Source organism: Oryzias latipes, chromosome 16 (genome assembly GCF_002234675.1).
Source record: "Oryzias latipes chromosome 16, ASM223467v1".
In the NCBI taxonomy this organism is placed as follows: domain Eukaryota; kingdom Metazoa; phylum Chordata; class Actinopteri; order Beloniformes; family Adrianichthyidae; genus Oryzias; species Oryzias latipes.
Window position 1 is genome coordinate 24,059,422 of NC_019874.2, and position 10,837 is coordinate 24,070,258.

Consider the following 10,837-nt stretch of genomic DNA (forward strand, 5'->3'; position numbering starts at 1 on the left):
AGTAACCAGATGAACAAATCATTTAAAATGACCTATAATGTAAAATAAATTGAAAACAAAAATAACACAAATATAACCACCTTACGTTAAAACAGAATTGCGAAATGCAGCTTAATATACTGAGGTAGTTTTAACACTTTCTCCTCTTATTAATTAATTATTTAAGAAAAATGTAATGTATATATTATTTTATGTATAATACTCCTAACTTTTTTGCCAGCAGTGAATGAACAAAAAGAAATTTTCTATCAATTTGAGACAACAACAAAAAAAAGTGGATTTTCTCAAATTTACGATGTGTTGATTTAACTTGATTTAACTTGATCGAATAAGGGGAACTTTAGGGCACGGACTAAGGAGTTAAAGTAAAAGATATATAACTAAACAAATAAATCAACCAGAAACCACTGGGCTGAATGCATTTGGTTTGTCTTTTGGGAAGAAAAGGTCATGTTTATCCTTTAGGATTAACTATAAGCTAAATGCAGAAGCTATCAACTGTTTTATTTTTATTTTTTCAAATTAATATACACTCATGTGTTTGTCATTATTCCCTTTTTGAAATGGGCAAAGAACAACTACAGGAAACACACAGGTTTCCCCATTTGTATCAGTAGTTGCTATGGCAACACTTGTTTATTTTGTTTGTTTGGTTATGCAGGACTGTTTAGCCTTAGATGCCAATGCTTTTTATTGACTTTTTCCAGTTCATAGCCACATGTCTGTGCAAGTCAAGAGCAGCAGTTTCTGTTGCAAAAGAAAGTTCTGGCCCCTGTGACAGCACTGTCCCAAACATGAGCCCCATTCCTGTTAGTCCACTGCTTTAATTCTTTGTGTGACTCGGGACAGGCAAAAGACTTTTGTGCCATTAGCATTGTTGACCCATACATCCTTTTTCACCCGCACACGTTCACATATATTTTTAAAAAAATAAATGTGTGAACAGATTATATACCTGCGTATTTGGTCAAATCTAAGGTTCTGCTCACTGGATATAACATTTTTTTATGTGTGAAATCATTACAACTATCATGAGAGGCAGAACAATGTTTTTTCTGTTGTTTCTTTCTATCTCTGGGGGCCAGGCAGAATTTTTTTCAGATGATCTGAGAAACTTCTGGGTTTTTGACAAAAGATCAATAGGATGCTTTAGTTAAATGTCCCTCAGTGCTCTTCTAAAACAGAAATGTTTTGGATTTTTTTGTCTCTTCTCTGAGATTCAGGAAGCCAGAGTAGATGCTTCAAGGATATATGATCAATGATTATGTTTTTGTGGCAGCATTTTGAACAACTACAGCTTTTTTAATGACAAATGTGGATAGTTATAAAAACAAAAGTCAATAAAATCCCTTTTATCCATTTTATAATGATACTGATTTGTGGTGATAAGAAAATGTTTAGCAGTCATGCAAATTTTTATTTACATATCAAATGTATATGACATGATAACAATTACTTTATTCTCATAATTGATGTCTACACCTAAAATATTTCAAGTGTAAGTAAAAAGTAGCTTATTTCTATATTTCCATCATTTTCTATTATTTTTAATTTACTCAAGCTAAAAAAATGACTCATGCAAACACATTTTCTCTATCAAATAAGCAGGAAGACACTAAGAACACTACATGTGTTGATGGCAAACACTGTTTATGTAATGTAAATAAATACATTGTAGAATCTTTTTGACATTAATCTTTACATTGTGCAGAAAAGATGGTATAAAAAGCATGTAATTTTTAAACATTTAACTTTGATGACGGTAGTTTTAGCAGTGCATTCATAAGGTTTTTTTTAAGTCCATAGTTACATAATTTATGCTCAAATCTTCATTTCAAAAGTCAGCAATATCTTCAATTTTTCCCATCCTGCTGACTTTCCACTATTTTGGAGATGGAGTCGAGCTCTGTTGCTTCTGCATTTGTCATCTTATTTTCGGAGAATTCCGAACAGTTGTCTCCAGCTGCGGTAACTCCTGTCCTTTGAGACTTCCTACACCTTCCAATCTCGCAAAGTCTCTGCAGAGAACGCAGCAGTGCCAGCCTTAGCTCTTTGCAGCGCAGTCCATAGAGGAGTGGGTTGACTGTAGAGTTGAGTAAACAGAAGGTGCTACAAAAAGCAAAAGCCCTCTGACCAGAATGGGTCAATTCCCTGGAGACATCGACTAACATGAAGGAGAGCGCAGGGAGCCAGCACACCACCAGGATGAGCAGGATCAGGCCAAAGGTGCGAGCCAGTCTGATGTCCATCCTCATGCGGGCCTGACCTTTCCCCGCTACCCCCTGGAGGCTGGCCATGGAGGATTCATGGCGGTGGGCCTTCCACAGGATGAGAGTGTAAGCGCCTAAAATGATGGCCAGAAGCATCAGTATGAAGCTGGTCCAACAAGCCAAATAAGCCCGGTTGATGTACGGGAACAAGCGAGAGCAGGGTGGGGTGAGGCCTGTGGGGCACCGCCACCCCATCAGAGGCAGAAAGGAAATGAAGATGGTGGTGCTCCAGAGAATCAGGAGACTTAGCAGAGCTCTACGGCGAGTCAGCACCACTTTGTAGCTGGAAGCCTGGTGTATGCAGATGTAACGGTCCAGAGCGGTAAGCAGCAAGCTACCAACTGAGGCGGTGAAGGCCACGGTGACTCCGCCCAGCTTAAACAGGTAGGCAGTTGGGCCATCGCTGCGGCGGAAGAGATGAAAGTCCAGGAAGCTGATGGTGAAAAAGCAACTGGCAAAGACATCAGCCAGAGCGATGCTGGCAATAAACAGATAAGAAGGGCGCTGCCGTAAACTGATCGAGCTGGCGATGACTCCCAGAATAAGAACATTTTCCATCAGGGTGATGGGACCTGCCAGGAAGCAGATGGAGCCGATGGCTCTCTTCTCCGGCTCTAGAAGAACCATGTAGCACTCCAGATTCTTACAAGACCCGTTTGCTGTGAGACACAGAAAAACACATTTTAGTGAAACGAAACCAAAGTTGAAGCCTCAAAATTGTGTAACCACGTTTCAGTGGTGCGTGCCTGTTGGGGATGAGGTTTCCTCATTGGCCGATCCAGAACTGGGGTCCATTTATTCAGCTGCCTATAACAGATCAGGAAAAGGAGATCAAAACATTCTTCTGCATTTATATTAAAAATATATCGTTTCATCCTTAATTGAATAAATACACCTTATTTTTTAAAAATGTAAGAACTCAAAAAGATTTTATCACAGTTTGAACTGAAGACAATGTAACCACAACTTCCATTGATGAGGTATTTCTAACACGTAACCTTGTAAAGCCTACATCAGTGAATTGATAGAAAATTCAAACTTTTTTTTGGAATGAACATGTTTATAAACCTTTTGACGGAACCCACAAAAAGGTTTAGCAATATCATTGTTATGACAGTATTAATTAGGATGCGTAGGGGGATTTAGTGCGTTTTTGCATATTTGTCAACATTCTCAAATATGTCACACATCTTTTTAACATGCTGTAACTGTATTATAAAGCAGTGTTTTTCAACCTTTTTTGAGCCACGGCACACTTTAACCTTGACAAAAATCCCGCGGCACACCAGCATCCCAAAAAAAATAAAAAAGCAGAAATTCATGGTCTGTATTGATCGACAGCCCCCCCCCCCCCCCCCCCCCCCCCCCCCCGCCTCCGCCACAATCTCACATGGATTTTTGTGATAATTGTGGTAGAAAAAGCAGGAAGTTGCTGCTGTTTTTTCTAAGAGATGAAATAAAAGTTAAATTAGAAAATTTAGAAACTGTTTGTTTGTTGTGGTTTCAAGACGTTTCACAAGGTCGACTCATTAGGCGCTGTCCCTTTAAGCCAATGCATCATGGGAGATGTAGTGTGAAAACGGTCGAAAAAGGGCAGAAGGACTCGCGTCTCTGAGCTTCATTGTTTTGTTCACTTGTTCCACGGTCTGACACCGGACTCTGTGGAAACCTACACCGCTAAAGACGAGCCGTAGCTGGTATTTTTGTTAGAACTGAGCGACTTTTCAGCAGAATTAAGAACAAGGAAGTGAAGACTTTAAGCACTTCTGATTGGTCAGACTGATGACATGTGATTAAGCCTTCAAAAATGATTGGCGGAGACAGTTAAAGGGGCGGGATTTTTCCGCAAACTGCTATAGCTGGAGGGTAATCGCGATACCGTCATTCTTATCAAAATGTCTTTAATAGAATTAAATAAACACAAAGAAAAAGTAATTTTAAGATCTTTTATATTCCTAATTACTCAGTGTTTTCTCAATGCCTGTTTGGATGAACAAAGAGCTGATCTCCTGGAGATGGAAAATGTTGTTAGAGCAGTTAATGAGGGCAATTTCCCACGGCACACTTGACCATCTCCCAGTGTGCCGCGGCACACTGGTTGAAAAACACTGTTATAAAGAATTAATTATCAACAGCTTTTGCTATCCTTCAATACGCAAAGTACGTAGTCTAAAGAAAATGAAGAGCAATAAATGAGTTAATCTCACCATAAGGTATTGAAAATTAGATAATTTTTCCCGCCAAAAGTGTTTCATGGACCAGGTTTTCTACAATGGGGTTTTAAGAAAAAATTGGATCAGGCTAATGAGGTAGGTCTCAGAAAAGTCAAAATTATTTATTCAATTCTGTTAAATTCAACTTTATATGTAAAGCACTTGTCCTGCGTCTCAAAGTGCTTCCCATAATAAAATAGATAACAGTAAGATATAAAAATAGTAGTTAAAATAGCAATCATATTAAAAATACAATAAAATAAATAAATAAAAACACATACACATCCCACAAGTACAATCAAAACAAAATGATTTAATTGTTAATAAGATTCCTAAAATCAAATGAAACCATGTGGACAAGTAAAAAGTACATGAAGGCTTTACTAAAAGGATGCGTTTAAGTTTTTTCTTAGAAGCCCTCACATCCTCTGGCAGACTGTTCCACAGGCGAGGCCCACAGCACTGAAATGAGGCCTCGCCGTGGGTTTTTGTTCAAGTGTTAAGTGAGCACAAAAGGCCATTAGGCTGAACGGGCAAAAACATGGAGTACAAGGTGAGGAAAGCACTGAGGGGACGGTTTCCTGAACCGAATTTGAAAATAATTAAACTGCTTTTTGTTGAAGAAACAATGCTCTCAATACTCTGATGGTTTGACTTAAACAGATGTTGTAACCATTTTAATAGACATTTATTTATTTTGTTTTACAAAAACTGTTTGACTCTGTGAAACCCATTGCAGTCCTGCATAGGACATCAGCTATGCAATACAAATCTGAAAGGAAGTTACTGTAAAAAACAAAAAAACATGAAACCGATTCAGTGAAGCTTTAAGACATGTTTTCTTTTCGGGTTTACTGCTATCTTTTATTCTACTCTTTTCCATCACTCTCCTTTTGGGAGAAAATAATGTGATTTTCCTCTTCATCTCCAAAACTAAAGTATTCATAGAATTATCATTTGTAGCTATTATTAAGTGTTGTTTGCAAATTGTTTTAACTGTAATTATTCCTTTGGTTTGTTTGCGTGCAGTTATGTTGTGGTTTTCTCGTCTGTCTTACCCCCTTCCTGTGGTTCTAAGTGGAGCAGTTATAGCTGACTGCACTGTGGTGCCACTAGATCCTCAGTGTCAGTGCATTTTATGTGTTTCCTCTTAAGCTTTGCCCCAGCACCAACAATAAAGAATTTCTAGTTTTCTTGAATTGTTTTGTCTTCTAGATTTTTGTCCCAAACCTGCGGTGATAATTGTCTAACCTACTTTCCCGTTTGGAATCTGGTTCTTCTTGCACTAACCTGCCTTTCCTTCTACCACCTAGGAGGACCACAAACAGGCAGATGACATAAAAAACAAAAAAGTCTTTTTTAAAAACATTTCTCAATTTGCCCACTGCTTACAGATTGCAAAACCTTTTTCCTGCCTCATGCTGAAATCTTCCAAACTGCAATAATTTGTTTTAACTTGTCGAAGTATTCAAGAAAGTTCCAGCAAGGGTAGTTTGTGATTCAAACTGTTTCTAACATCCAGCATTAAAAATGATTGCTTTCTGGTCAAAAGTAAGCTGAGAAGAAAAAAAATAAACGGTGTGACAATCACCCCATTGAGACACTGTTGCACTTTGCCACATTTCAAAATAGCACAAACACTAAAAAGAAAAAAAAGAGGTTCAATAGCTACAAACATATAAATTACATTAGTGCCATTAAATAAAAATGAACAGTACACGTACCATCAAGCTGAAGACGCAAACAGAATAAAACTAAAAATCAAAACGTTACTTTTTGTCAGCGTAGTTGTGTCTTACCTTAAAAGAAAAGGGGGAAATATACTTCCAACGGCTCACCTTAAATCAAATCTGTTGCTTGGCTTGACAGAGGCTGAGATGATGTGATTTACTTTTGTTCCCAGTGGCACAACAACTGCAGTGAAATCGCACAGACCTCCAGACCTGAGCGGTGACAGCGTGTGAGTGAACAAATGAGATAAGACGAAAGGATGTGACGCCAGAAGAAGGAGGGAGGAGATGAAATGCACTGAACAAAACAAAAAAAAGATATTTGAATTGCTTAGTGTAACATTGTAGTTGTCATTAAAAGTGCACCTGGTATATTTGCACATTTCCCTAGTGGATTCCAAATTATTTCAAGCAAACTGTTGATTTGAGAGATGCTTTCATCACTGTTAGTTATGTCAATAGTCTGAGCTCAGGGCTCATTTCTAAGATTTTGCATTAGTTAAAAAGTTGAGCTATAGCTGCGATACAAAAAAAAACATATCAAACAAACATAAAGATATCAGCTTTTTGAGTTCATTATATTTGATTATATATTATTTTGTTGTTTCTCATGTTTTCTTGCTTTATTTTGTTTTAAGATTTTTTTTTAACAAATAACACCTCCAATCATAAGTTCACCCCTTTTTTTTGGCTAACCATCTTGCTTGAAGTATTTAAAAAAAAATAAAAAACCACTCCTTATTATGGCTGTTCCAGAGGAGACTGGTTTGTTAGTCATATGCGTTTACAAAAACACTCTTGGATTTTCCGTTTTTATGCTTTGCACTGACATGTTTGGCTTGGCTTGGAATGAATTGTTCAGTTTTACTACTACATACCTAAACTATATGCAGTGACACTGACACACGTGCCACAGTTTCCCACATCCATTGGCATGTCTAAACCTGCTCCAGTAAAACGTGTTCTGGTTTCCAGTGAAACCCAACGGTAGGTCTGCGTGTAATACTGCTGTAGCAACAGCAGGGGGCAACAGTGTGCCCTGTACTTAAACACTGAACATCACACATTGATTATGATATAAAAACTTGAATAGTTTGTCAGAAGAAGGACTTTACTTTTTATTTTAGGTAATTTAATTTGGATTTAACGCCTTCAGGGGAAATCAAATATGCTTCTTCAATAACAATTTTAATGAAGTCACAAAGTCATGTATACCTAGGCGCTAAAAAGAATTAGCATGCTATTTTAGCCTCTTAATTTAGAGAAAAGTGTGTTCAGTAATTCAGTATTGGTCTTTGGGACAAAAAAACATTATTCAAGGGGAAGATTATAATACAAAAGGATTTTTGTTTTTGTTTTAACAAAATGGGATTCAATTATACTTATGATAAAACAGAAACAAGACCTTGCATAAACTCGATGATATCTGGTCCGCATGGGTGTGTCTTTTCCTCTTTAATAGATTAAACAGGCCAGAAAACAGGAAATGGAATTAGGGGCTGACTGTGCAGCTGCAACAAGACGCCCCTTCTGTCACTGGCTCTGCAGGTGCAGCCTAAAGAGAAAAGGCAACAGGCCGGGCTAAAAGCAGAAATGTTCAATTATTCCAGAGATTACATCATGGTGGTGCACAACATCTTTAGAAACCACAAAGGAGAGGAGTACAGCAGCTGCTCCAGACTGACTCCGCTGAAATCCATTAAGGACATTTTCTGCCCTCATTTCCAGGTAACCAGATCTTCCCAAAGCAGATTTAGATCATTAATGTAGAAGAAAAGAGCAAGTTATGTTGAACAAAAAAAACAACTGTTTTGTGATTAAAAACTAATCAGCTTTTAATTTTGTAGAAAGAGATAAATAAAAAAAGTAAAATAAAAGTAATATTTGCATTTGCTTTGAGGTAAATCTCTGTCATTCTTCTTCTCTGCCACATAAAAACAGAAACTAGCTTTCTGATGATCTTCCTGTAAGAGCACAGTTGTTTAAAAGACTTTGGACACTTAACACAGAACAAAGTCTAATGGGGAGATAATTTGCATGAGATAATGAGTGGAGAAACTCTGTAACAGCTTTGCATGAGGATGTTTAGACCGATTTCTTTAGTAGATCATTTTCTTTCTGAGTTACATAAGTACACCGTTTTTAATCACCAGTAAAATCTGTTTAATTGGTCCAAATTATTCTCTCTATGTTTTTTCTTCATCTGTTTCTGTATTTAAACATATTGCTGTTTGAAGAATCTCATTTTTCAAATTTAACTCTTTACCATAATTCCATATGTGATAGCAAACATATAACTTTTTTTTATTGTTGCAAATCTAAAATATTTCAGATTATTTCAAAATAACTTATATTTTTTGTTGATGTTAACAAGGTCACTTAGATTTTAGGTTTGTATTCCTGATGGTGCCACTCTAGTGATTCTTATTTTAGGCAAATTTTATGTTGATAGATGGTGTTTGAAGGCTCAGATTAATTGGCTGGTTGATGTTTTTTTTTAAATATGACATTTTCACGTAATATCTATCTACAAAAATACCACAAATTAATACTGCAAACTAGAAAGCAAAACAAAAAAACAAGTAATGGAGATAAAATTTGAGTTATGTGTGTGTCAGGAATGTTTTTTTGTTGGAACAAACTGTGAGGCAAAGCAAAAAAGTTTCAGTGCAAATACAAAAGCAGAAAAAACAAAACAAATGACGGAATTTAAAATTCAAGCAGAGAAAGAGAAAACCGATCAGATAAACAAAGAAAGTACAAAAACAATGTGTACAGAATTAGGTAAAAGACATAGAAGTAACTAAATACTGAGTGTAAATGATAAAAAAATAGAAATGTGCTTTAGTTATTATCAAAACACTTTGCAGAATCAAAAATGTTATCTGAAAGCAAAAAAACAACAACTATGACTTTAAATATGAATTCGAACAAAAAAAGAAATGGGTTGTATGTGTGATCGATGTATAATAAAAAGGAAAAGAGGCAGCTCTTATTCCTCCCAGCCTTTCTGCAACATGTTTACACGGATACCCTTTCCAAACAGTTGACATGTGGCCCACAGAAGCCTCCTAGTGACCTACTTTCCGTACAGAGATCACTGTACGGGCACGGCCCCCTCGACCTTTTTTTATCCTTGCATGGTCTGCCATCTGTGAAGATCATTGCGCAACAGTAAATTCCAGTCCATTTTAAAGGGTAACAGCCATTTATATAATAGTGAACATATATTAGTTTAACAGTCATGCTGGTTGTCTCCTTCTTTGAAGTTTCAACCTCTTCAAAGAGCTCTCTACCTTTTAACCAACTGGGACTTTTTTCTAGTAAGTGATGTGGTAAATGTCCTTCCACAGGACAATTAAAAAGTAGTAATTTTGGGAACATGCAAAACTATTGTGTTAACATAAGTATAAGACAAAAAGAAGAAAAAGAAAAGATGAAACTGTACGTGTTTAAAGTGGAGTGAGCTGTGTTAGAAAAAATAAATAATAAAAGGACCAAAATCTATTTATTATATACATATTTAAAAAGTAGCCTTCTTTTTAACCCTTGTGCTATCTTAAATAACCCCACCCTTACATTGACGTGTAATTCCTACCATGACAAAGGTGGATAAAGGTGGAAAGATTTCATGTAATCCATGGACACCAGTGAAGATCACAAATTGTTGAAGAAAAAAGGTTCAGAGCACTGTCTAGTGGGTCTAGATGACCCAACTCCCAATGTTAAATTGCCTAGGATAGCACAAGGGTTACATAAACTTTTGTCTTTGTTAATTGTACAATACGTAAAACTTTCCAAAGATTACGAGATAGAGGAAAGTTCAGTAATTCTAGAAAATGTTTTCCTACTTTAAACAAAAGCAAGACAAACAAAAAATCGAAATCAATGTGACCTGTCCTTAGCTTCCTCAGAGTAAAAACACAGACACGAACTTCTTTGTTTGGCTTTTAACTGCCTCTTTGTGTGGTATTTCCCCCTGTGTTTGTAAAAAAAAAAGAAAACGTACAGGTTACTGTTTTGGTCAAAACTGTGGCAGTGTTACCACGTGCACTTTGTTGACAAACATGCTAAAGTGAGGATTTTCAGTAAAAGAACAGCAGCTTGTTTTGTGACCACGCAACACAGATGGGGGATGGGCTACGTGATGGTGAAACAAAAGCTGAAACGCCTAGTTTCAGTTAATAAAGCAGCGTAAAAGCGAAACGTTTTTCAGAAATGGGCATGTTGTGACCTGTAGACATTAGAATCTCCCTGAGAAAAAACAAATAAATGGAAAGTATTACGCCACAACACACAGCATTACATAACATACATGTCGACTCGATATAATGTTATGCTGATTGTCATGCTGTGCATTTTTTCAGGACTCTTTCTTAAAAATACAGAGTGAAAACAAATTAATTTATCGGAAGCGTTTGTTTAGTTTAATTCCTCACTTCTCTCAGGAAATACCCGAACCATCTCCACCAAAGGAAATGGGAGGAAGTGTGGTTGACGTCACCCGTCTGGCAACAGGCATGACTGCGTAGGTTTGCCTACACGCTGATTGGTCACCTAACTCGTACTCGAGAGGTGATTGGTTCGATTTCTGCGAGAACAGACTACTTATCTCCTTGGCAGA

The 10,837-nt window shown here is 36.9% G+C and overlaps 1 protein-coding gene across 4 annotated transcripts; it reads right to left on the bottom strand.

Moving 5' to 3' along the window:
* Positions 1-1,392: 1,392 nt before the first annotated feature.
* LOC101168736 (cannabinoid receptor 2) lies at positions 1,393-6,624 on the bottom strand. Of its 4 annotated transcripts, none has more exons than XM_004078443.4 (3): positions 6,322-6,624; positions 3,017-3,073; positions 1,393-2,929 (listed from the first exon to the last, which is right to left on the bottom strand). In XM_004078443.4, exons 2-3 carry the CDS (start codon positions 3,063-3,065, stop codon positions 1,854-1,856), a joined length of 1,125 nt encoding a protein of 374 aa, XP_004078491.1. In that variant the 5' UTR covers positions 3,066-3,073; positions 6,322-6,624; the 3' UTR covers positions 1,393-1,853. The 4 variants fall into 4 exon arrangements, with proteins under 4 accessions (XP_004078491.1, XP_011483960.1, XP_020565975.1 ...); XM_011485658.3 differs by having other exon boundaries at positions 3,017-3,077; XM_020710316.2 differs by having other exon boundaries at positions 6,283-6,624.
* Between the last annotated feature and the right edge of the window lie 4,213 nt (positions 6,625-10,837).